The 27,187-nt window shown below is 43.5% G+C and overlaps 1 protein-coding gene across 3 annotated transcripts; it reads left to right on the top strand.

The window, feature by feature from the left end:
• Positions 1 to 257: 257 nt before the first annotated feature.
• LOC136107185 (hepatocyte nuclear factor 4-beta-like) lies at positions 258 to 27,058 on the top strand. Of its 3 annotated transcripts, none has more exons than XM_071814173.1 (11): positions 258 to 352; positions 2,186 to 2,368; positions 8,820 to 9,024; positions 10,885 to 10,979; positions 18,215 to 18,321; positions 19,352 to 19,507; positions 20,056 to 20,143; positions 20,919 to 21,071; positions 22,881 to 23,117; positions 23,964 to 24,077; positions 25,110 to 27,058. In XM_071814173.1, the coding sequence occupies exons 2-11, from the start codon at positions 2,254 to 2,256 to the stop codon at positions 25,244 to 25,246; spliced, it is 1,407 nt and encodes a 468-aa protein (XP_071670274.1). In that variant the 5' UTR covers positions 258 to 352; positions 2,186 to 2,253; the 3' UTR covers positions 25,247 to 27,058. The 3 variants fall into 3 exon arrangements, with proteins under 3 accessions (XP_071670274.1, XP_065704125.1, XP_065704124.1); XM_065848053.2 differs by having other exon boundaries at positions 259 to 352; positions 8,853 to 9,024; XM_065848052.2 differs by lacking the exon at positions 258 to 352 and having other exon boundaries at positions 2,148 to 2,368.
• Positions 27,059 to 27,187: the final 129 nt, after the last annotated feature.

The following is a 27,187-nucleotide window of genomic DNA, read 5'->3' as shown; positions in this document are numbered from 1 at the left end:
AATAACTAGAAATGTCGTGTAGTATCACTCTAACACCACCCTCCATAACAAGTCAGTCCTGATTATCAATATGGATGTGATGTTGAAATCTGGCCTCGAACTGTTAAATTTGCTCTATAACCTTTTCTCATTCCCAATAACCTTTTCTCTTTCCCAGAATGAATATTGTCCAAGCGCATCCTTGCAGCCCTGCTTGCTTTGGAAGTAAGCCTTAACCCTCACGTCAGATGGAAAAATCTAGAACACTGAGGGATCTCTAAACCAAACGATACCAGGGCAGGAGCCCAAATTTCATCTCTCTTGACTACAACTACCCAAAAGCATGGTGAATACAAATACGACTATTTTAAAGGTAAGAAACCCATAAAAAAAACCCAAACTGGAATTGTAGAAATATGAGAACTCTTAGCTGTGATAGTAGCAGAGTGCTGAGAATCAGGCAGGATTCTGCCCATAGCTCAGTTAAAAGAATGTACCAGATTAATAGGCATAATCAAGACTGACGTTGGGTAAGAGGCAAGCACAACTAATCAGACGCTAACTTAGCTGATGCTGGCATTACTGGAAGCCTGGGGCCATAGTCCAAGGATAAAAACATAACATCTTATCTAACCAAGGAGTCATTTGTGCACCACTAGTTGCAACATGTTCTTAAAAAAGGAAAGAAGGGGTGAAAAAAAAAGTATCTATGGCACATGAAATTATTTTATACCCCAGAAATGATAAGAAAATAAAGCTGAGGTTTTCTGCACCCAATCTTTATAGGGGAAAAGCCTATCGAGAGATAACCAATTGCAATGTCTTCTGAAAGTCCTCAGGATATGGAAAAATCCATTAAAAAAAAAAAAAAGTAAAATGGGGATGAAATCAAAATGAGTACATCTAAGACATTTCAAAACTCAGTTTTGGCATATTTCTTGCTATTTGGAGTTTGCTCAGATACATGGGGCCACCCTGCTCTTTGGTTCAGTGAGAGTTCAGGCAGTCTGGCAGTCCTCTTCTTTTGGCCAAGGCTCCTCTTCTGGCAAAACATCTGCCTATTTCTCAAGACTCTTCCTCCCAGATTCAACAGGATGTTGAACTGGGTCTCACAGAACAGCTCATGGAAAGGAAAGGCCCTCTGACACAAACAAACGTCACTGGAGAGGGAATCGTAATGTCAGGGAAGGCATCTGGAAGGTTAAACCAGGAATAAACCAAGTACTTTGAGCTGTATCACTTTGTATGGCTGTATTTTATTTCCAGTCTTCTGCAGTACAGCTCATGAGTCTTACCAAGGAAAGAACTTCTGTGCGAAATTCAGTAAATTAAAAAACAAACCACAGTCCTGTGGGGAAAACTGGAATTGTACTTCCATAGCATGGGCCTTTCCCAGAAAAGCTGGGCTAGGGTCAGCGTGAAATGCAACACCACACATCTGCAAGGGAGTCTAACCGGTTCTTTTCAGCCTTTTCCATTTTCATCACTTGCTGTTGCTTAAAACTTTCTGCCCTAACAACTCACAACCACAACCGAGCTCTTTCTCAATGGGCGCTCTGGGAGACGGGCTGTCTGGAGTCTGGAGGGAAAGACACAGGTGACAGGGATGGTGGATGCTGGGTGGGAGAAGTCACCTCCCCTCTGCCTATAGGGCAAGTTGAAACCATGCACACAGCTGTAATGAAATCTCATGTTTTCCTTCCAGTAGCGTAATTGTTGTGCAGGACTATTGATATCTCATGGCAATGCCTCAGGTTGTCAGCACCTGATGGTCTTCAGGCAGTGGTGATACTGACTCACTGTCTTGACCACTTTTAAGTGACATCATTTGGCCTTTTCCCAAGAGCTGGTAGCTGAGCAAGGTGACAACGGCACGGGTGTTATTGGACATGACCACCGCTTTGCCCTGGAAGAGCAGTGCATGTGTGTGAACAACTCTCCACAGCCCTTTTCAAAATATTTGTGCAGGAACAGCCATAAACCGGGCTATATTGACCCAAAGATGCAATCCAAGTCATTCGAGCCTAGGCCTTATCTACATCACATTATCAGGACCAAGAGAGCACAGATGCACCCCAGGAAGGGAGGGGACTGCATGTGCGGGAGGGAACGGCCCCGTCCCTTCTCTCCTGGCACAGGGAGGGGACTGCGGGCAGAGCTGGGTAATGATTTGTCATCGCGAGGACTGGGGTGTCTCTCTTTGCAGAGGAAACCTTGGCCGTGATTGACAGCAGGGCTGTTCTTTGCCGCTTCCCTCACTGTTGACAAGTAATAATGAAGCTTTGTCAGTCCATCATGGACATGGATATGCCAGATTATGTTGACTCCTTGGACTCCTCTTATACCATGCTGGAATTTGACAACCTTCGGGTGCTCCCCAACAACACTGGTGAGATTTCTGTTTGTTTCCTCTTGAATAATGTCCGCTACCTTTGTTCTAAAGCTGAACACCTGGGAAAGTCAGGCAGGAGGTGTGGGGCAAAGGGTGGAACGGGTAACATTTAAGCAGCTGACCTGTCAACTGGTGTTGAACCTGCAGTTGTGTTTGTGCTGAAACGGAACCGCTTCACTAGTCGGTCCTATTTTGAGCTGTTCCTTTCCTTGGCAGGCTGAGTGTCCTGTCCTGAAGTGTGCATAAGGTATTGCAGATGCTGGTGGAGCTCTTAATGGAATACCATAGGTTTGTCCCCCTGTATGGCTTATGCAAGGAGTTATTACATTTCTTCCTTATAATGTGTGTCTTGTTTGCATACATGACTTAAGTTCACATTTAATCCTTGGAAAAAAATACCATATCCAACGGCATTTGTCTATTATTCAGAAAATACACCATGCGCCATATTTCACTTGTTCCTAGTTACTTAAATTGAGAAGCAACATCCAAATTGTTAGTAGCCTTCTATTTTTTTTCTGGCTATCAAGATGGTCTAAAAACCTTAACAGCGCACAAAGAACTTGACTGCGAGGTGTGTGTTTTTATGTGCAGAGACTTCCGCTTTGTTCACAGAATTAAAGCATATTGCATATTTAGATTTTGAATAGTCAAAAGTACCCAGGCATAAAGCAAATAAAGTATTATGTGAAATTAACTGTTCACTCTGTGAAAAATAAAGGACATTTTGGTCATATAGCATGAAACCAACCACATAATCAAATGAGATTCCAATGTTAGCCATGTGTTTGGAGAATTTTGGCAGCGTTTTGTTTAAATTGTTAAAAAGCGTAGTGAAATTAAGATGGGATTTTTGGGGTCTCACGTTTGCTCTTTAGCTGTCTCATCAAAAGAAATCAGAGTTTCAGTAGGGCTATCACCTACAATTTAAGATGATTAGACTTCTTATTGCGGGACGTGGGGGGGATGTCAGGGGACAAGTTAAAAGACCCAAAGAAATTTGAATTTCATGTTGACTTCAATAAGAGCTCTGCCTGTCCCTAAATAAAAGATTTTTGGTATATTTTGTTTTTTGCCAGTTACAGATAGACTAGACGTTATTCTTGTGGAAGGGTTTCCATCTGCCATCCTACTCCAGAAATGTTATTTAACACAGATGTTTTTCTTTGTCACTTGCTGTTGAACACCAAGATATTTTTCACTTTCTAGAGTGGTATGAATTTCCTCAAAATTCAAAATAATTTTGCAAATTAACTGCCAAAACCTGTTTGGGACTCTGTTGTTTCATGTAGTAGAACTGACAGGTTGAGTTTTTTCTGAAGTTTATCTGGATCGGTATTGTGTTATTTATCTAGCTGTTAATAAGTAACCAGTTCTCGCAGGAACTAGCTGTTTTGAAATTAGCTTGTTTGTCTTGGGTAAGTGTCCTCTTCTACAGTCTGTAAAAATAACTTCAAAAAAGACCTGAAATGTCCATATATGGAAATATATTGTTAACCAGCTGAATTCAGTCCCCATAGATAATGCAAAATAACAGTTCACACAGATATTCTGTAGTTTCAGAAATATTTTTAAAGTTGTTAGAATCGAGAAATAATATAGTTTTAGGGATTTTTTTAAAAGAGACTGAGTTGTTTTAAGATGTATATTTCCCATTATGCAAGATTATTCTGTATTATTTCCCCTACTCAATCTAATGGCAGTTTTGCCCTCTATATAAAAACAAACAAGAAAGGGTGCAATATTTATTTTAATGGGCTCAGGACTGTTTGTTACATTCTAAACAATTTTAAAATTGAAAATTAGAATATTTTTAAAGATCATGCTTACTTAAACCCATTTCCTTTTTTGTAATATTATTTAATCAACATTTTGGGTTGATTAATGATGTGAAGCACTTCCAGTGCTAAGCTTTCTGTTTCAGGAACCTGCTATTGTTTGGAGGTTTACGTAGGTATATATTTTGGATTTTCCATCTTTAAGTAGCCCGTAGTTTGCCAAATATTTCAAGACTAATTCAAAATAAAGAATAGAGTCCATTATGGGAGTGGAGGAGTATAAATAAATGGTCTGTTTTAAATAGAAAGAATAGCAAAAGGAAATGAACAAAAATCAATGCTAATCCTGTATTTCCTTTATAAAATATGTGTTGTAACTGCAGAAAATATTCCATTTTGTACAGACTTGTTTCCTTTACCTTGGCTGGCATTACAAGCCATATTCTCACTTGGTTTTTATGTGCTGCTAATGCCCATTTCCTCACGCTCTTGTTTGAGTTGTCATTTTGCTTAAAATATGAAGCATTATTGAAATATTGCACTAATTCTTTAGTCGAGTGTCAAAGAACACTTTCTCCCACGGTGGTGCTTGCTTTCCCATCTCAGCGCTCCAACACCACGGTGGCTCCTGGAACTTTGACACAACATTGGTGGAAAAAATATTCCCAGCCCTGCCACAATTTGACCCAACTCAGACCATGAAAAAGCCATCAAAGATAGATTGACAGATCTTGACCACCCCTCCAGCTGCACACGTGCTTGCGAGGAGCTCTGACCTCTCTGGTCGGCCTCTCCATCATTGCTGCTCTATGATTTGGAAACACTAAATCAAAGTTATGTTTTATAGCTCAAAAACTCCCCCTCTATTTGCTGATGTAGAAAGCGGCTGACCTGCACGTGAACAGGGCTTCAGTGCCAGCCCCTTTCCAGCCCTACATTTGTGTGCGCAAGTTTCGCAATGCTGGCTTTGGCCACGAAGTTTGACTGCATGTACATGCCCTAAAGCTGCATTTATGATCTCTTTACCTTCCAGTCCAGCACATGTAATTTGGGGATTTGTTAACTGCAGATTATGTGCACTGAGACTGGCCTGGATTTCTGGGTAGATAAGAGCAAAAGCCATTCTGGAAAGTATTGGAAAGTAATTCTTCTATACAATGTGTATTCAGAAGAGATGGAAACTGCCTTGAACTGTTTGGTAACCAGTAAAACAATGGAAAGGAAAAGCAGCAGAGAGGTTTAGAGGGGTCAAGCTCCAGCTCTTAATGGAAGCCAGGTGTCATTCCCCAACAGCATCCCCACTGAGAGCACCTTCACTGCCATTTCTTATCACTGTAAAACTTGTCATCTTCATTTCACCCCTGGTTAGGTAATGACTGACATAGAGAGGCAGTAGATAACACAAATTTGTATGTATTTCATTTGTGGATTTGGTTGACCCCAAGGCTGGTGAAGCCACTGGGATATTCTGACCAGCATTAAGTAGGCTGTAGTTCCTGATCTGCATGCTGCTCATACATAACTCACAAAAGATGGTTGAAACTGCAGATTTTTCTGCCAGTCAGCATCTGTGACAGTCCTAGCGAGGAGTCTGGCCAAAACCATGGGTCTTCAGTTCAGCCTGCAACTCACACAAGGTGATATTTGGTCTCTTCTTGGAGAATGTCTCCAGTTGCATCTCTCCAGGATAAATTTCAGACACTGGGACATGAATTAGGGACCATTGTGTTATAGCATATATACCATATAAGCATCTGTACACAGATACGTGTCTGAGCATCTCTCACCAGGGTGGTGAGGACAGTTGTGAGCTTGTTTCAGTTGTTGTGAGCCAACCGCACTCTGACCAGGTCTATCCCAGCAGCCCTCAAGCCCATCTTGATGTGGTGCTGAGCTCCAGGTGCCAAACCCTCCAAAGAGGTAAAAAATGATAAATGAAGCTCTGAGCAGGTTATCATCTTGTATCAGACAGGGCTGAATTACATGGTCTACAGTTTTCAGCTGATTTCACAGGCAGGCAACTGTGCTGGCGGGGATCCTGGTTTCCTCTGCCTTTCCTAGCAGTGACCAGGCCAGGAAAAACCCAGACATTCCCCAAATACTGGCTAGGTTTGAGAGTCATGTCGAAACAGTCTTCTGATGCACACAATATTGCTTGTGCCTTTGCTCTTCTCTGAGTTAGTTCTCATTTGGAACTCATCCTTAGTTGGCGACAGGACTTTGTAATTAAAATTTATCATTATGATTAACATGTGCGTATGGGCTCAGGGCTTTTCTTTATTTTTTTGAAATTTCTGTTCATGTTCAGTTAAGCTGAAAAGGACATGTAACTGCCTCACAGGGACTGAAATTTTAGCTAAGTATCTGCCCTAACATAGAGCCACCCAGCTCAGTTGTAGCCTATGGGCTTGTCTGTGTTTTCATGGGTACAACTGAGGTCAAAATTTGGTTTTGTACCTTCCATGGGGACCTTACATGCTCAGTACTGGTGGTCCTTCCTCCAGTTATAATTGGTTTAAGACCAGATTATTAATCTCTTCCTTAAATCAGCAAGCAGATCCTCACATGTCCTACTCACAAAAGGGGAAAAAAGTCTTCTCTGGTGAGTAAATGTTTTCCAGCATCAGGAATGGTTTGCAATCTGGACCCAGCTGAAGGATGAAGGCTCCATTGGAGACCCAAACCATATGACCTTTCCTTCATTCTTCTGAAGTCAGTAGAGAAAGCATGAGTGGAGAGAAGAGAAAATTAGCCTTCCTATCTTTATTTTTCTTGTGCAGTTTGTGAATGAAATTCAGGACACTCAGCACATTTGTTTATGGTAATATGTTCCTTCAAAAGAATAGATGGAGCAAGATATGCATGAATGTTTAGCGGTACAGTTCCCCTTGGAAGTATATTCTAGTACAGATCATTGAATACTGAGTTATCAAGCAAAATAAAATCAAGAATCTATGTAAAAAAAACCTCTAAAGATCAATGCAAATTACCATTAAGCACCTCAGATGCAGACAATGTTCCCAAAGGCCCCAAGTGCCACTTACTGACAAATATCAGGGCTGGAAGCATATTAAATGCATTTTGGGAACAGGTAAAACTCAGTTCCTGTCATTATGACCTAAGAATGATTTTGACACTGTCATTCTTATTTGTGATGTTGCCCCAGTCTCACTACAACCTATTTATTCATTCATATGTTAGAAGGTGAAATACAGATCAAAAGGGGTGTTTTTGAAGGAGTGAAAGGAAGTCTGACCTTTGCATTTGTGAAGTCTTAGCTAAAAAACTTACATTTTCTAAAAAACTAAAGCTCTATTAGCTTTTTTTTTTTTTTTGGCTTTTGATTAAAATTTTCATTGCATAGCGAATATTTTCACTGTAAATTTTTGATGTGTATTCATATACAAAAATAGCCCACTCTCTCTATATATGCATGTTGTGCGTGGATTACCCAAAGCTATTTTTGCACATGATGCGTTAGAAAACTTTCTCTAGACTATCCAGATCGGATGGCAGTTCCTCCCCTTTGAGTAATTTTCTCTAAGATTTGTTGTTGCTCAATATAACAGCTGCTGAGCTTTTCTCATCACTGCCCGTCTCCTCTGCAAGGCGGGATGTGTCTTGTCCCAAAGACTTTGCTGAGGTCACTGTAGCACGAGATTGGCTCCTCTGAAGCAACGAACATGCTCCCAGAGGTTTGATAAATACATAAAATCATCCTGCAGCAAGTGCCCAGGTCAGGGCAGACTCCACAAACGTTTATTCTCTCATCAGGATGTAAACACTGTCATCTGCATCTTCTCAAATGGCTCCTTTTTTTTTTATTTTTTTTTTCCTTCCCTGAGTTGTGCCTCGAATTAGGAGTATTAAGAGGGCAGTGAGTCTGGTGGTTATGGCCAAAGGAGAAGTTTAAAGAGAAGTTTTCAGCAGTGTATACACGGGTCAGGCAGGGGCAGAGCTATTCCTGCCCCAAATGAGTGGGTGCAAACAGAGGACATGACAGAGGGCATTCATATGACCTAATTTTAGCTTCTTAATTTAGAAGGTCCGTCTTCCTGCACTGCTCTTGCTTTCCAGTAGGAAGCAATGAGCCTCCTCAACAGGCAATTCAGAGCAGAAACTGGACTTAGGAGAATTAAAGTGACCCTGGTGTGAGCTGCTGTCTCTGCCCTCCAGCTGCAGAGGAGCATCCAAGAACAGCCTTTTATCTCCAACACCTCTTCATGTACATGAAGTAGTCCATCCTTCCTGCCTCTTCTGTCTCGTCATTGCTTTCTACTTTTTCAAGTTAATGATGTTTTTTCCACTCTCTTCTGTGGGCACCAGCTTTGCTCCATGTTCTTCAGGTGTCTAACAGGGGAGGTGGTTCCCCGTGCCTCAAAAGCATATATCTCACATCCAGGTAAGGTTTCTCTGCATCTGCCAAGAAAAGTAGGGATAATAGTTAAATTCTTGTGAGCCTATTGGGTTGTGCAGCTTGAAATCTCTCTGTTCACTGGAGCAAAGCAACAGAGTTACTCCCAGTTGAGGTTGAGAAGAACATGACCATCAATCTGGAAGCTTTACTAACAACACATGCTACATGTGCACATGCGTGTGTGGTGGGGGGGCTGGGTCAGTGTGTGCTTTGCTTAAAAAAAGTAACTTGCTGATTCTGCTTTTTATCACAGAGGGATCTAATGGTCCCTGTTCTCTGCCCGCAGAGGCCATCACAGCAGAATCAGCAAACACCAACCTGCTCACCAGCGGCATCAGCTCCCTCTGCTCCATCTGTGGGGACCGAGCGACCGGCAAACACTATGGGGCATCCAGCTGCGATGGCTGCAAAGGCTTCTTCAGGAGAAGTGTCCGCAAGAACCACATCTATTCCTGCAGGTACCTGCCCCTTCTGCATTAAATAAATACAATTTATTGACACTGTAAATGATTTGGGGTGGGGGTCAGGTTGTAAAATGGGGCCCCTATCCCAAATACTGAATTACCATGAGGTGAATGCTAAGGAGTAAGCTAAGTCCTATCTCAGCTTGGACTCTGACACTTTTTGTGACACTGAGCGATCCATTTCATGAGGTCACCATCACTGCCTCCCCCACAGTGTAAATCAAGGGGAATTTACAGACCGGAGGTTTGACTGGGGTGTATAATACGTAAATACAGCTTCTGGGTGTAGAGCAACACCATAACCTTATCACAGCCCAGCAAGGGAAAGCCAAGGAGGCAAAGGACCAAAACTCCAGAGATTTCATCTCAAATGCAGTGTTTCTTGATTTTCCTGGTAAAAAGCAATGACCATCCAAGAACCTGTCACCTCCAAAGCATCCACCTCCCCCACAGTGTCTCCATTTTTGTTTTGAAATTGATAAATTATGTATGCCGACATATAAGTAGTGATTTTACAATCATTCTGAGAATCTAGCATGGACCAGTGATGATTCATGTCCACTTTGGCACACAGGTATACATTGAGAGAATTTTTTTTTACCAAGAGGAGGCTATGAATTATTTCACAGCTATCTTGATTGACCTTAGAAAAATGGCGTTTATTTTAGTGCAGGAGGAAGGGGGAAGAAATCCTGAATATGTTTAAGCCCTCAATCTCTAATCAAAACCTGGAAGTTTTCTTTCTGTTCCAGAGCTCTTCCTCCTTTAAGAACATTCTAAATTTTTGCAATGCGAGTCACCCTGTTTGTTCAAAATGATTCTGGGGTCCTTATCACTTCAGGACACACCAACCACAAAAGACACCCAGGGTGACAGTAGTGTCCACCCACATGGTGCCCACCGCAGGAACTGTGGGATTCCTGCAGGAGCAGGGAACAGCTACTATTATTTTCTTTGAAATTTTGGCTCTCAGTCTCCTGGGAGAGGAATTGTTGCCCCTCCCCAGAAATCCATGAATCTCTGTGATATCTGGCAGCTCAGAGAAGATCCACAGAATTGAAGCCAAGCAAATGGCAAACGCTTGCTTGTCTGCAAATCCTTATTTGGTGAGCTGCGCTGTATTTAACCCAGCTCAGAGCGCTTTTGTTTATCGCAGACGTGAATTCCTTGGAAAGTCTTTGGGTTCTTTGTACCTTTGGCTTCTTACCAGCCTAGAAAAATGCCTCGGCTTTTACCACTTGATGATGGCCCCGGAGTAACCTACTCCACCTCCTCTCTGTGTGACAGATTCCTGTTCTATCACTTCACCCACCATGGCAAGAGCTGCAAAGTCTACATGGGCCACCCCTAGAACAGCACATAGGTTCCTAAATACCCCTTTGAAATGAAGAGGAATTATGAAGCCACATGCCTCAGAACTAGGCTGCAGACACAAAAGGGCTTGTGGTCCATAGTGTCATTATTCTATGCAAAGCGGAGCCATGTTAACAAGCCGGATCAAACAAGCTCCAGTGATGAACACCCAACAACCGTTTGAAAGTGGGAGATGGAGCTCCTACACTGCCAGGCACCAGCACAACTTGAGTCACAGTCACGATTTCACAGCCAAAACCATCACAGTCCTCCCAGGGTGGGTGGGCTGAAATGGCTGCACTCCCAGCTGGCAGGAATGGCGGTGGGGAAGATGAGCAGCTGGGCCAAGCCAACGTTGATTCAATCCGTTTCTTGCAAACCTTTGGCTCTTCTCAGGGTTCAAATCAGTGAGATCTGGGACTCTATTTGGGGTTGCTCAGGGTGAGTGGGGTGCTGATGCCAGGCTGGTTGCTCCATGTTTTGTTTCTTATCTCCTCCCAGGTTCAGCCGACAGTGTGTAATAGACAAAGACAAGAGGAACCAGTGCAGGTACTGCAGGCTGAAGAAGTGCTTCAGAGCTGGCATGAAGAAAGAAGGTAGGTGCAAAGAGACATTTCAAAACTGCTTGCTGCTGACTCCGGCCCTACTCCCACCGCAGAGCATGGGAGAGAGCAGCAGCCCTGGTTCCAGGAGATGATGCTCATGTGTTGCAGTGAGAGATTTCTTATCAGATGTGAACTGCAATTAGAGCCTTGTGACAACAGTCACCCATTCTGGGAGGCGGTCTCATGAGAGTATGTTTATACTGGGAAATGGATGGGTTTCTTCAGGATTTATTCAGCCTCTGATTGTTTCACAACAGGAATTCCCTTGCCACCCACCTGCTAGTGTGACTCCTAATCCCAGCTGTGACAATCTCAGCGAGGACCTGCCACTGTCAATCCCATAAATGCCAACAGTTGGCTACCGTGCAGTAGCGTTTGGTGATTGACTTGGCTATCTTGGTACAACCCTTAGGACAATGTCTTTTGGTACAAGAGCTGCTCCTCCATGGCACATCCAATATTGGCTGATGCCTTTTGTTGTCCTTCCCACTGGCTGTGTTAAGAGGGAGGTGGAGCACTGTAGAGTGTTTAGGTATCAGTGACCATTGGGAAATACCCTTCCAATGCACTAAAGGAAAGTGCCTAATGCTAAACAAGAGAAAACACACTTCTGTTAACTTCAGCCTCAATGCCTTACAGCCAGCTTCCATGGGAAATTTTGGGACCTATTGCAGCATTTCTGATCTCTGATCATTCACTGTTTGTGTAGTGGGAGAGCTTGGATTATACTATTTTACTTCAAGCTTTCTGGACAGAGACTTTGTACGCCAAGTGCTCAGCAAAGTGGAGGCTCAGCCCACACTAAGTGGTACGTCCCATCAATGTGCAGGTGATGGTTGCAGCACTATTCGCCCTTCATTTGTACTGTTTTCCAACTCACCGACAGCTTATGGGTGAGGGAGCTAGGAAGGAACTTGAGAGTTTCTTTCCATGCCACCGAGCTTAACACCCCTCACCCACAGGGTGAAATCACAGTCCTACTGAAACCAAGGGGAAATTTGTCACTCCTTTCTGGTAATTCATAGGATTTCACTGGTGATGAAAAAATCTTTCCAACCTTCTGACCGCATGTTTTCCTGGAGAACAAGGGTGTCTTGCAATTTGGCATTGGTCATGGATGTAGCAAAACTGCCTGTTGGTTTGATTTAGGAAAAATAAAGTAAATACAGCAGAAGGAAAAAAAAAATAGCCCTCCAAGTGATAAAGCATATCTGGTCAGTTCTAGATGGGGATGGAGCCAATTGCCGATGCAGCAAGCTCCGCAGCTTGGAAAGGCTGAGATTCGGTTATCAGCTCCATTCTTTGAGCCGAAGCATGATTTCTATCGGATTTATGGTAGAAGTTATAAAACCGTGGCTCATGCCTTCATTATTGATTGCAGCTCAATGGAAGATGACTCATTTCAAGTTCCACATAGTCACATTCTTTGAAACTTTTTTATGAGTGCAGTCAGGTTGTGTGCTCACAAACTGCTCATGTGTTTGGTAAGGAAGATTTTAAAGCACCTTGAGCAACTGCTTTGCAGAAATTAGCTTAACTGACCAGGGCTGTATCCAAAGCATGTGTGCAGGACTGCAAAATAAATTTTCTTGCACAATTGTGTGCACAAAAAGAACACAATTATTTACTTTAGGGTGGTTCTTGATTAATATTAAACAGTATTGCGAAGCATTAGGGAAAAAGAGAAACTGTGTCTTGGGACAGGGCAATATGAGGATGATACAAATGATTGTGCATAATTTTTTGGTGGTGTGCATCGATTCATGTTGGGAGACCACAGCTGGGACACCCACACTCCATGTGTCCCATTGTCCCAGCATTGGCATGCAAGAGTGTGACACTTTTTCTCACACAGCACTTTTCAACCAACTCATATAACAGCAATCAGACTTTCCAGGGTGTGGTGATAGCATTGTTTATTCACAGTAGAAGGGAACAAGCTGGAAACAATCCTTTTCCCAGCCTGTCTGTGACAACACACCTGTGTTGGGGTTGGTAGGATTGTGTTACCCTTACACACTCCCCACTTACAATGTCCCACCAACCCACTGCTCACCAAGTCTGTGTGTAATATGGGATACTTGCTGTTCCCCAGCAAAACTAACAGATAAACTGGAATTTTGGATCCACAGTGATTTTAATTTTTTTTTCTCCTGTCTCTCTGTGTTGTAAGACATGACAGGACACATTTGGGTCTTTCTTCCTCTCCTTTTTCCCCTGTTGGAAACAACTCTAGTGCATAAAAGATTGAAGGTGGTTATATTAGCTGGCATGGTCAAAGTGAAATTTCTACCTAAAAAAAAAAAAGCCATCTGATGCAAATACCCAAGCTAGCTTTAAACTGGCTGTCTACAGGGGCAGTGGTGTAGGTGCAGGGCTGAGGGTCTCAGCATGGGCTGCTCCTGGGATCACAGTGCAGTCAGGCTGTAGGTTCACTATAGGTGTGGGGCAGCTGGACAGAAGATGTTGAGAAAAGCATCAGTAGCATCTTCTAGATTGTATAATCTCAATTTGATCCTTCTTTTGGAAAGGACCAGGACTGTCCCACACATGAGCCCTGCGCCTCCAGGCTTGTGCTTTCAGATGGGATCCAGGTTCCATCGACACCAGCAAGAGCAAAAAAGGTCAAAACTTGAGTCTTGTGGAAAGTCCAGTCCCCAGATTTCCTAGAAATTAGCTCATTTAGAAATGCTCCTATCCAAATTACATTTTTTGTATTAATAATTCACTTTAATAACCACAGGTAAACAATCATCAAAGCTGGGACTAGGGGAGAGGAAAAGGCTTACTTGAAAACAAATCCCTTCTTGTCTCCTGAAACACCACTGTGATCAGGATTTAAGATTTTTACAGGAGATTCGTTTTGTGGTTCAGGCTTGGACTGTGCCATAGGGTTCTGGGAGTTTTCTGGCTGTTCCCTCTGATTTTCCCTCTTTACACATGACAAGGTTTGATTGCTATCATTTAGAGCAAAGCTACTGGGCAGGTTTTTGGTCACTACAGCATCAGTGAATGAGGAGTGCACCAGGTACTTAAACATCCAAAGAAAACAGCAGGATACTAATTTTAGCATCTGACTGAGATCATATTCAACCTTGGATAAAGTAGCAGGGTGTGATTTTTCAAGTGAGCCGGATCATCTGCTCACATGGAGTGGAGTGTCTGAAAAGCTGGAAGCCTTTTGGAAGCCTTTTGACATGTAGGCTCTGCAATATCAGGAATCAGTTTGCTGGTGGAAAAAAAAAAAAGAAAAAAAAGAAAAAAGAGGGGTTAATATTTAACCTCTCATCCCCTTTAGAGTAATTTCTGAATGTACATGAACTCATTAAGTTTTACACAAAAGTAAAAATAATTATTGTATCACTTATGGCCACAACACAATGGGAGGATTGGAGGCTATTTTTAAAATTTATTTTTGTTAAATTAGACAGGTTTGTAGGGCAGTTTTATTGGTGTTTCACAGGACCTCTCTTTGTTTCATACCTTTTGTTTGCACATCTCTTCTGCCATCTTTTAGAAGGCTGAGACTGAAGTTTATTGCAAAGATGGATGGGAAAGGTAAAGGATCTTCCCCACTTTGTGATAGTCATAAATCAGACCAGAAGCCTGTGAAATGATTAAATGTTCATGTACCACTGGGATTTGTTTGCGAATAAAAAAAAATTGCACACCTGCAAAATCAGACGTAGCTTGCATATAAATAAATCAGGCAGCAGAAGGGGAAAATCTCTTGGTGGAGACAGAAACTGTGAGCACTGGTGAATGCTGCTACTGCACTGGGGCACTCGCTTCTCCCTCCTCCTCCTCCTGCTCTCTCTTTATGACATTTATTAATACTTTTCCAACTCCGCATGCATGAAATGAGGATTTTTTTCATGGAATAATAATGGAAATGGTAATGTTCATGTAGGCAGGGATTTACCCTTTGCAGTTACTGTGGAAAGTTACTGGTTTGCTGCCATCCCCTTCCAATCAATGCCTGTGCCTGTATTTATTGGACTCCCCGGAGGTTCCTCATCACAGGCCCTGTACCTACGTGGCAAGGCAGCAAGGACAAAATGTTTGGGAAACACGGGTTTGTTGCAATCCCACAAACACACCGCTGTTTGCTCAAGAGCCGCTGTGCGTGCTCCGCAGCCTGCCCGCCCGCCAGCATCCCTGATGCGTTCATGGAGAAAGGGTCCAGGCTTGCTCTGAATAACAAAACAAAACAGACCAGCAAAGCTTTTGCGAGTAGTATCCTGGAAAGAGTAGCCCCCGGGAGGCAGTGGGATCCAGCACCGGGATTTTAGTCCTTCCTACAAGTTTTATTGACTGCAAAGTCAGGATCACATCTGAGCCCCAGCACTCTCGATGCCTCACCACGAGTGACCTATCCCTTCCCTTTTACAAGCATGATAAATACAGCAATATAATTACCACACAGTAATAGATTGATTTCTGTGGCAGGTAAAACATTAACTCCCTTTCGTACCTAATTCCATCACGTCTTGGGTACTTTCAGCGATAACACCCAAATCACCTTGAGAAAGTCAGTCTGTACCATCCACTTACACTTGAAGATTGAGCTTATCAGAGCATGAGGGAAGCACTGAAATATGTGCCATAAAAGGACCCAGGGAGAAAAACAAGCTGAGGCTTCTTAAAGGAGTCTGTCATTGATAAACAGGACTAGGTCTGCCTGGGTTTGTAGGACTTACATAAAAAAAAAAGATGTGAAAATCAGTTGGAAAGGCAAAACTTCTACCTTTTCTTGTAAGTGGGCAAAAAGATCCCTGTTACCCTCAGACCTCTGATAAGAAACCAGACATAGAAGGTTGAAGGGGGGACTTTCCAAGAACGTCAGAGATGACATGGATCTGGGCAGGCTTGCTTCTACTCAACGCTATTGCTCATCTTCCTGGTGTACCAAAGAAAGTTGTGAGGGTTATTCTACCCTGAAGATTAATCACGGATTATGGTTCCTATAACCACCTGCACCTTCAAACTGGTGGGGATCCCCCACTGACCAGCCTTTTCCATCACCCCTCCCATGCATAGGGTAATGTATGTTTCTGAGGTAGGTCAACAGAGCCTTCTAAGGGCTGTAGTTATTTTTTCTCTAAATTGATGTCTAGTCGCCTCTATGTAGTATCCATAGCCTGAAAAGTCTCCAGTAATATGTTTATGTGTTGCATCTCTTACAAATTATCGCATCCACTCAGCCTCTTGCAGCCGTTCAGGCAAGGTTGGCTCTGAGATGTAAAATGGCTTGGGGGACTGGATCCCAGTAGATCCCCCCAAACACCCTCAGCTCAGTAGTGAGTGGGGTCCTGACCAACAGCAAGGCTGAGCCCCAAATCCTGGAAAATAAATACCGTGCTCCTGCTGATAACGAGAGTTATTGATTTTTATCACTGTTGCTTGTTTTCTGCCCTTTCACTTTGTTGGCCTCTCATCAGAGGCCAGTTAGGAAAACAGAGCAGTGGTTGGACCTGAGCTGGCAAAAGAAAAACAACCCACTTTCCCACTTGGTGTGCAAAATAGTGCCCACATCTCCTTCTTTGCATCAATTCAGATAAATGTGCCCCATGCATAGGGGGATGCTTGCTCTAAAGCAAGGCCTAGCAGCGAGGCCAAGTCTCGAAAGAGTGATGGGGAAATTATTTTGCTGACTCTGCCAAAAGAAGGTTGCTGGAAAAGTCTTCTCTGGTGGCCACTTTTGAGACAACACTTCACTGTTTCAAATCCGAGGGGTTAAAGCACAGAGCGAGTTGCTCTTTGACAGCTATGTCTGAGTCATTCCCCCTAAATAAAACCAAAAGGAGTCTGGAATTGCTGTATGAAGGAGGAGAGATGTGTTGCATTATCACCACATGCTAAATCTTCCCGCTCCCTCTGCTTTAAGGCCCTGACAATTGCTCTTTCCGAGCTGGATGTAGCCAAGACGTATGAGCTGTCTGAAAAACGCTGAGTCTGCGTCCAGGCTCTTTCCTCCAGCCCCGTGTGGGTTGGTTTGCTGCTGGACAGAAGTGATAGGGCCTGGGGGAGAAACTAACACTGAAAACGAGGTTGGACTAAGTCTATATTCTGCTTTCTTCCTCTGCTGCTGTTTTACTTGATGGCTGCAGTGGAGGTGAGTCAGTTCTTGGAGCCTGTGCTGCAAAAATCAGCTGCTGAAATGCAATAAATCACTTATGTTCAACATGCAGAGCTGACGGAACATGGGACTAGAAGTGGCTTGCACTTTAGGGAAAAGGATGGTTTATAGGGTGGAATGGACCTCAAAAAATCAGCTTGTTTTTTATAATCTAATTCACCATGGCATGGCCATACCTTTCTGTTTGCAAACAGCCCAGGGCTGATCTTCACTCTGTTGCGGTTGCTGTAGCGTGTCCAAGGTGTGTTATGTCACTGTTATTAACAGTTCGGGACACTCTGAGCTGATTTGCTGCAGCGATTTGCACAAAGTGCCAGGAGAGCTGGAGACTAAGCCCGGCTTGGTCTGTCCCCTCAGCTGTGTGCTGGCGTTGCCATCGGGGTTACAGGCTCATTGAAATCAGCAGTGTGATGGGCAAAGCTGAGACAAAGGTTTTAAGGTGAAATTAGTGAATTTAAACTGCTTTTCTTTGAAGCTTCCTTAATGAGGTGACTCTTCCTGCTCCCTGTGGGTGGTGGTGATGTCCCCTGGGAAACACCAGCTGCATGTCTCAGGGCCAGGGGACACTTTAGATCTGCTTTGAGGTCTCAGGGCCAGGGGACACTTTAGATCTGCTTTGAGGTGGGATCAGAGGATGGTTTTTCCAGCGCTGCCATAAGACAAGACACAACCTGACGAGCATCCTGCTGGACTAGGACCTCAGGAGTCCTCAGTGTGGATATGGCAAAAAGGGTATTGGAGGCCAGGACTCCAGCAGTATGAAGTGTAAAGGGATGACAACAAATCCCTGGACTTCCCTTGAGCTGTGTCAAACCCAGTGGGACCAGCTAACATTGCACAGGGGTTGTTCTGACTGCTAAATGGTCTTATCTCTCTATGTTGCTCTTGTTCTCATTCTTTTCCCTCTCTGGTGGTCTTTTTCCTTCCCCAATGACCTGTTTAATCTTATTTCAGCATCCAACAGAAGTGGAGGGTCTTGCAGGCACTAAAGCCCCATCTACTCCTGTTTGGGTACCACAAGTAGCATCAGCCGTGGGCTGTGTGGGAAGTTTCTCGCTAACACAACCACCATTCACTCTTATTTCAGCTGTGCAGAACGAGCGCGACAGGATCAGCATCCGCAGGAGCAGCTACGAGGACAATGGCTCGCTCTCCATCAACGTGCTCACCCAGGCCGAGGCCATGGCACAGCAGGTAGGAAATGTGGGGACAGCCCTCCAGATGAGTACATGGCCTTCAGGTCCTCCATATGGGCTTGCGAACTCGCTAAACCAACCAGAGCTGGATCTTTTTCTGCCTTTGGATGGCTCTTGCACAGAGCCACAGGGAAGAAAACGCATTAGAGATATCCAAAAGCAGACAGTGAAAGTCCTGAAAGAAAAAAAATCTGAAATTCTAAGGACTGAAGGATGTTGCAGACCCTGGGTCCCCTGTGCCCCCAGCCAAAATTGTTGCTGCACCTCTAAAAACTCATTCCATTGAATGCAGAAGTTTATCCCTCTTGGCTGCACACTCTGGCCTGCTCAGAGCATAGTGTTTCTGGTATGGCCAATTCTATCTTTTCTTGCAACTTCTTTACCAGGGCAACAATTTTAAGGGAGAAAATAAAGCAAATAAAATTGCTGGGCTTCAACTAATGCTGATTACTTTATTATTTAATGTTCCACAATGAATTTCGCTCTGCACATCCTTTGAATTCTTATGCAAATATCCTTTCTCCACTGAAACGTACGGTCCAGATGTTGCATTTGACATGCAGCAATGCGTCCACTTCCTTTTAAAAAATTATTATGCTTTAACCCTCTCACCCCTGCTCAGTTCTTTAGGGACTGAAATGATATTTTATGTCCCAGACAGCAACTGGAGGGAGAAATGCCAGCTGCATTTCATGCATTTGGCTGGCTTAAATGATTGATGGGAAGCAGAGCCCCAGTGCTGCTGGCTGCTGCTAGGAATGGGAATATTAATCAGGTTTCTTGTCCTGAGCCAGTCTGGAGAGCGGGGCAGGAGGCAGAGGAGGGAAGGGTGTGTGTTGGGACCGAGCACCACCTCGTGGAGGCTTCACCATGGGTCAGGCAGTGTAGACACAACAGCAAACATCTCAGCGACCTGTTGAGCTTAATGTCTGTGAAGTCTCCCCAGGTCATCAACAAATTGTTGTTATCAAGGATGCCAAACCAACACAGATCTGGTCTCAATACAATGTGGACTGTTTCTTTTTCAGTATTCATCGCTGAGTCCAGTGCACAGTGCGGACATTGCTATGAAGAAGGTTGCAACCATCAACGATGTGTGTGAATCCATGAAGCAGCAGCTGCTGGTGCTGGTTGAATGGGCAAAATACATCCCGGCGTTTTGTGAGCTCCCACTCGACGATCAGGTAAAATGCAAATGCCTCTTCCCTGCAAACCCACCGCCTTCCATAGGAATTTCCAACTGCACCTTCAGCAGGAGAACCTGATGTTAACATATAGGTCACTCTGTGCAAAGCAATAAGCTAGCAGGAGAGAAAGAATAATAAAGGGCAAGCGATCAATTAAAAATAAGTCAAGTAGCCAGAGTCACCCAGAATATAACAGAATTGGTCGCTCCAGTCTGCATGAGGATGCAGTCAAAAAAGTTTGGTTTTCCCTTTATTGGTACCTGATAGTTGAATATAAAAGTCATCTATTTCCTAAGAACTCAAATTACTCAGGCTCCTCTTTGCTTTTTCAGTTGAAAACACCTTTTTACTTACTTAGCCATGAATGTAGCACTTCTGAAAAGTGAAGATATATTAATAATTTATAGTTCTTGAAAGTACTTTATCTGTATACTTGACATATCTAAGCAGATACCAATTTTGGCTTAATCTAACAGCCACAGCTCACTGTTCTGTTCTCTGCTTTTCAAACATAATATTATTTCTTTCTTTTGTGCCATCTCCAGGTTGCCTTGCTCAGAGCCCATGCAGGGGAACACCTGCTCCTCGGGGTAGCCAAGCGGTCGATACCATACACGGATTTTCTGTTGTTAGGTAAAGCACTGAAATACACTCCTGCTTTTATCATTTGCACACTCGAGTCATTGTCAAGTATCCTGCCCGCCTGAAATCCTCTCTACACTCCTGGGCATGGTCTGTACATCTGGCTTAAGACTAAGTGCTTGTGAAGGTCTCTGGAGAAGTGTAAAAAGGAGGAAGCAAATTCAGTGGGACTTTTATAACTGTTCCCTTACTACTTTGAAGTTGTGGATGAGAAACACCCAATATTTAAATGGCACTTCAAACTGCATTGCTTCGTCTTAGTAACTGAAATTGCCAGGACACAGATAATGAGGCATTTGTGTATCAATGATTAAACATTTAGCACAACAATCTATTAAAAAGTATAGTGTAAATAGGTATTTCCTTTTCATGTAGCTTTTTGTGATCGAAATCACAGGTGGGATTATTCTTGTAAAAATAAGAATACTGACCTTGAAAGGCACACTTTACAGAAAAGAGGGAAGGAGAACTTTATTTTTGGTGTGTTTACTTGAAAACAAAGATGCAACACCATTTGCAAACAGATGCTAAGTACAGCAGAGGGTAAACCAGAGCAGAACGTGGAGCAGGCTCTGCGTACAATGTGGGTGCACTTAAGATAATTAAGGACCAAAGAATGAGATCTATGGCTTGCATCTCAATTGTGAATCCGCTGCACGTGGGCATGGGGACTGTTTGGCAACGTGCCTTGGGGTAACTTCTGGATGAGACCGTGTCCACAGAGCTACAGCAAAAATCTGACAGTGAATTCCTCTTGTCTCTGCAGGGAATGACTTCATCATTCCAATGCACTGCCCAGAGCTGGAAATTGCTCGTGTGGCCACCAGAATCTTGGACGAGTTGGTGAAGCCCTTGCGGGACATCCAGATCGATGACAATGAGTACGCTTGCCTTAAAGCCATCATCTTCTTTGATCCAGGTAAACTTCCTTCCTAATTGCTTAGCAAGGGGCTAGAAAAGGAGTTGAGGGCTCCCCAGTTACCAGGAAAACCCCTGGGCAGCACCTCAGCATTTCACCCTGGCTCTGCTGTAGTGAGTAATGCAGCAGGGACATGTTAGAAGTGATCTTTTCCTGAACACTTTCCTATTTAGCAAGTGTTCATTCCAGCCAGACTGATGTGCGAGATTCTGCAGACTCCAGAGGAGTTTTGCTGCTTCTGTAGTTTGGCTTCAGCAAAAACCCATTGGTCTGAAATGAAGGAGATGACTATTAAGGACATATATGCCTATAGTGAATTATGCATAAACGAAATGAGTCAACTGAGCAGCAGTTTAGAGCATCCGTCAGAGTTCAAAAAGCAGCATTAAAAACCACAGAGAACTGGACCTTTCAGAGTACCCAGAAATATCAAGGGTGTTTGCTAATGGATCATGCTGGCAGCCAGTACTGACCGAGGGCAGGGCTGATCCACATGGGATGGAGAAGCAGGAAACACACAGAGGCAAACAAAAGCTTGTTTTGGAACATTGTATTATCGTATCTTGTATTCTCATTCCACAAACACGGGTGTTTCTGCGTCAGCCCAGTTTCGGCCCAAACACTCCTGTTTTTACACACACAAAACCTCCTCTTGGTACAAAACTCGAGTCCCTTTGGTGTATGTTACCCTGTAGCTTGCAGAAGAGATGGGAGAACAATCCCAAATCCAGAAAAATGCCCTTTTGTCTTTGGCATCTATTAGCACGGAGAAGTTAGAGCATCTTCCGTTACTTATTTTTTGCTGTGTTCACTGATTTGAAACCAAGATACAGGAGTTTTACAAACATCATGAACTTTGGCTCATAAAGAGTCTTCTGTAAACTGGAGCAAGGGTGTTATCAAATTGAGTTTGACAAATTACCTTCCTGTCTGATCAGTATCTCAGTGAAGCTTTAGATTATCGAGACAGTGAGGTGCTGTGATTTCATCTAAATGGAAAAAGTGTGAAGCTCTGCAGAAGTGAAACTCATTCATGTTAACGAGTAGTCATGTCCATAGAGTTACATGCTGACATACAATAATTTCCTTTAAATACTTTAATTTACTTTGAATATAATAATTTACTTCAAAATATCTAATCTTTTGGTATGATGATATCTAAAATGTGGTGCTTGTGGATTCTTTATAGACAGTGGAAGAAATGGTCCAGTGAGCCAGAAATCTCAGTTTTAGATAGCAGGAGAGGCAGGAGCAGAAAGCTTTAAACCCCAGCACTTCACCCTGTCCAGAATGCGCATTTACGTGCTTAAGCAAAACTGGACCTGAGGTCTGTGAAAAATGGGTCAAACACCGTTTAGGGGCAGGTAATCAAGGCAAGAATCTGATGTTGCAGCGGGTGTAATTACAACATATAGACACTAAACCTGCATGGATTTAGTGGCAGTAGTTGGGACTCAGAGTTCTCAGGGGAAAATTCCAGACCATTCCCTTGGAAGGACAAATATGCTTCAACTTCTAAATCCTCCATCTTCACTAATGCCAGTAGTCAGACATAACCACCCAAAGCAAGCTGTTATTTTCTTACTTTTTCCCCTCCAATTCCCCTCCAAATTCCCTCACCGTTTCCCTTTTCCATATGAGATATAACTTAGTGGCAGCCCAGTGCTAATCTGTCAGATAAACTTGGAGACTCTGAGAGATAATTGCCAGAGGATCTCTGGCATCCTTTTCCCTCTACAGAGCCCAACTGACAGGGTAACACTTTCTGCTTACACTGGCCAGGAATTAACTTCATTTTTCCCCTCCCAGACTGCAAAGGCCTGAGCGAGCCCGGGAAGGTGAAGAACATGCGTTTCCAGGTCCAGGTCAACCTGGAGGACTACATCAATGATCGACAGTACGACTCCCGAGGCCGGTTCAGCGACATCCTCCTCCTGCTGCCTCCGCTGCAGAGCATCACCTGGCAGATGATAGAACAGGTCCAGTTTGTGAAGCTCTTCGGTGTGGCCAGGATCGACAGCTTGCTGCAGGAGATGCTGCTGGGAGGTAGGAACCCTGCTGAGCAAAACCAGCAAAGTTGTTTTATTTCAAAGCCATCGTGTGGTTTATATCTGGGTTTGCGTCCTTCTCTGGAGGATGTATGGTAGAGGGAACTTGGTCTTGGGAGGAGGGACTTGAAGGCTGAGGTTGAACTGCAGCTTGAACATGGGTCCTTTTCACTCCAGTCTAATCCCCAAGACATTTCTTTCCAGAAAAGTGGCTATTAGGAAAAAAATCTTAATGGAAAGGGTTGTCAGGCATTGGAACAGGCTGCCCAGGGCAGTGGTGGTGTCACCATCCCTGGAGGGGTTTAAAAGGTGTTTAGGCAAGGTTCTTAGGGACATGGGTTAGTGCTAGAGTTAGGTTATGGTTGGACTCGATGATCCTAAAGGTCTCTTCGAACTGAAATGATTCTAATGATTCTATGATTCTAAAATCTGACCCAGGGACAGTTTTATAGAAAGGGGTACACTCTATGGTGCCAGTGGATCACTTGAATTTTATGTAACCTACCAAACTGATGCAGTTTGCAAGAAGACATGTTTTTTTGTTAGCAATATGCAAAAGTTATAACAATATGAGAAACCCTGATAAGAGCAGTGATCGGGACACACATAGATGGAGAGTGCAGTTAGTTATTAGCTGAGACCCCAAGCATCCTGGGAGGTTGTCCCTAAGTGGTGAGAAGGCTGAGAGCAAAGAGGATTCCTGAGCAGGAGGGAAGATGAGCAGGACATTAACCCCCACCCACAGGGGTCTCCCACATTCTCTGTAAAAAAGAGACTTGTCCCAGAGCATCTGGCTTCTCGGTAACTATGTAAAGAATGGTGTCTTTTCCCCCTTTCACTGCAGGAACCACCATTGATCTCCAGTACCAGTCAGGACCTCCCAACCTCAACATGGAACCGCTGCCAGGACACATCCTCCCAAGCAACATGAGCTCTGTGATCCACACCGCTCCAGACCGTATGTGTCCATTTCTTATGCTATTAGTGTCAGCATCACAAAGGGATTGGATAGGAGAAGCAGTTAAGGAAAAGACCTTTACATTTTTTTTTTAATAAATACATTTATTTATAAACTTTATATTTCTTCACAAATATTTATATTACACTTGAATCAGAGTTCACAGCCCCCCGCCCCCCGCTACTGATTTCCTTTACTATGCAGTCTGGAGACGTGTTTCCAAAAAAGCAGCTGCAATTTTCATACAATAGCATGATCCAGAGGGATTTAGAGATGCTACTAAACATCACAAGATTGAAAAAAAAAACGGAAATCAAGATTGGTGACAGCGTGTTTCTATGAACACAGGCAGCCCTGGGAAATACCACAAAGCAGCACACACAGTTATTAGTGGCAAGAGTTTCCCTATGTAAACCATCTCGGTTGCTGTCAACCAGAACACAATATGGCCTGAAAACAAGACTGTCTTCAGGCATCTGTCTGCTGTAGTAGCAAATGGAACATGCTATTTAAAACAAAAAAAAAGTAGAATGTGAGTTGTAATTTAACAGCCACTGCCAAGTAATCACCGTGTCTTGTACAAAGAAGTGTCATTTTGCCAGTTACAGTCATCTACCTCTTGTAGCACATTTTGTTATTTCCCAGCCATATAAATGTTGGCATCATGTATTTTTTTTTTTAACCAGCTTGCAGTAAGGGATATCAGAGCGATACTGTGTTCTCTAAATGAAGAACTGTGGGCAGCAGGTTGTTCTCTTCTCCGACAAGGAGAGAAGAGATTGAAAAGCAGTTGGGGGCATTTCCCAAGTGCAAAATCCTGAGAAAAGTTGATATGTACCTATCAGCCCACGCTGAGCCCTATCAGGAGGAAAAACACGCCTGAACATGCCCGAATTTAGGATGGATCTGCCTGCTCCATCCCCTAAGCTCCTGCTCCTTGGTTCAGAGGATGGTTTGCTGCTTTTATTTGGGCACCGCTGCACAAAACAGTGCTCAAGTCCATTTTAATTCTGTTTCTTTTCTTTCCCACAGCATCTCCTGAAACATCCCTCCCGTCTCCTTCGACAAGCACGGGCAGCGACGACTATAAACTCGGCTCTAGCGCAGGGCCCAGCGCTGTCGCACAGCTCCTGCCTCCGACAGTGATAACCAAGCAGGAGATTTTATAGGGCGAGGTGGGAGGAGAAGCTGGGAGCAACGTGGGAGCCGCGCTGGGAGTGAAACGGGCCAAACAACCCCCTGCCTGTAACTGTGTCTGTCAGTCACACTCTGTCCCGTCCGTGAGTCCAGCACCAGGTACAGCCTGCAGCAGGACCTTCAACACGCGTCTTCCCACCGCTCGTTTCACAAGTGATTGGGGTTGATGCTCTTTTCAGTAGGACCAAGACTGTAAGTTATTTGGAGAAGGGTGTCCGACTGCATTTGTTATCACCTAACTTGGTGTGATCACGACTCTTTCAAAGCGTTCAGCCACTGTCTTCATAAATCCAAATGTCTTAAACAGCTCCTGGTAATCGCTAATGAGTACAACATGTCTTGAGCTGTCAGTATGAAAAGGTCTGTTCCCATTAAAAGTTTAATTACACTCCCGTGTTAAGCTTTAGGAAGAATATCTTCATAACCCTTAGTAGCCCAGCACTTTCTTATTCCACACAGATCACCCAGCTAACATTTAATGCTGGTCAGCTTTTATCTATCTGTGACCAGGAATGCAAACATTTGGTTATTTTATATAATTTCCAGTATATTTAGAGTCCAGCTGTGAGTCATTTGATGCATCTCCTACTTTGTGTGCATGTCTAATGCAGCTCCAAGACGGCAGCAAGAATTTCTGCATCAAACTGGGGCTGCTGTGTCTGGCAAAACCCACGACTGCAGGGTGCTTGAGAACGTGGTGATTTACCAAATCACTGCTTTGTATCATCTGCAAATGTATTTAGAAGAGTCATAACCAAAATGCCAAAAAAAACCCCAGCCCTTCTCCCAGTACTCAGAATTTTGCTGTAGTTCAATGTATCTTTGTAGTGTTTGCAACCTAAACTTCAAAGCTTTAAAGTATAAAAACAGGGAGAGGCAGGTTGCCTGTGAGGTACGTATTTTAAAAATGTTTATATTTAAAACGTAAGGTGCTTCTGCACTTAATGTAAAACTTACTTAATCAGCAGTAGGTGACCAACTATTAACCGTGTTACAACTATTTAAAATGATCCCAACAGATGACTATACAGTCTCAAACTTCCTTAAAGCAGGGTCACTGTGTTTCTTGTGGATAAATTGCACCTTGTCAGAAAGCAGACTGCTGGAGTTCTACAAAACAAGTCCAGCAATCTCCAGCAGAAGCTCTTGAGGGGTTACAGGGTCTCTGGCCACAAGGGACAACTTTTAGTTGTGCCACATCGCACAAACCTCTCAACCCACGTGCATCCCCCGTCACAGCAAAAAAAAAAGATGATGCTCCCAGCTCTGGCTTTGTGAGGGCGAATTCATGGACACTCTTGAGGCACTTGGAGATCCTCGGATGCAGGAGGCTACAGAAACGCAATTTTAGTGATTGAAAGAGAAGATGAGAGCATTCAAACCTTCATCAAAATGGGAACACTTGGTACTCGGGTTACTTGTCACCCGTCAGGGAGGTGTTTTAGAGTTGCTGCTCCAAACCACAAAAAAAGATGTGAAAACCACTGAAGACCGGGTTGAATTTCACTCAGGATTGCAAGGTTTTATTTTTCTACTCTCTATGATGAATTTGATCTGACACTATATGCTGATAACTGAGATTTCAAACAGCTCTATGTGGAAACCAGGCTCCACTGTGAGCATTCCTGCTGCATGCCAGACGCCACTGTACTTACCTAACATTGCTTCCAGTTCCTCCAGCACGTAGGTTACATTGCTTTTCTACAAATTAAATGTACATTTCTACTCATTAATGGTAAGAAAAATCCATGGGGGGGAAATAAATTCCATATTCTCATATTTCATATGGATAGTTTGCCTTTTTTTTTTCCCCTCAAAACCAAGTTTTCAAGTTTCTGTATTGATCTCTCCAAATACCTCAGGGATTTATTCTTCATGAAAAAGAATCACCTATGGCTGGAAATCCCAACTAC

Source organism: Patagioenas fasciata, chromosome 13 (assembly GCF_037038585.1).
Source record: "Patagioenas fasciata isolate bPatFas1 chromosome 13, bPatFas1.hap1, whole genome shotgun sequence".
Lineage (NCBI taxonomy): Eukaryota > Metazoa > Chordata > Aves > Columbiformes > Columbidae > Patagioenas > Patagioenas fasciata.
Note: the sequence above shows the minus strand (reverse complement) of the source record. Positions and strands in the feature narration are given on the sequence as shown.

Bases quoted from the DNA above. Each gene is read 5' to 3' on its own strand.
- LOC136107185 (XM_071814173.1), top strand. From the start codon at position 2,254: ATGAAGCTTTGTCAGTCCATCATGGACATGGATATGCCAGATTATGTT. The intron at 9,025-10,884 runs GTACCTGCCCCT...ATCTCCTCCCAG, and splicing joins AACCACATCTATTCCTGCAG to GTTCAGCCGACAGTGTGTAA. The intron at 18,322-19,351 runs GTAGGAAATGTG...TTTCTTTTTCAG, and splicing joins CCGAGGCCATGGCACAGCAG to TATTCATCGCTGAGTCCAGT.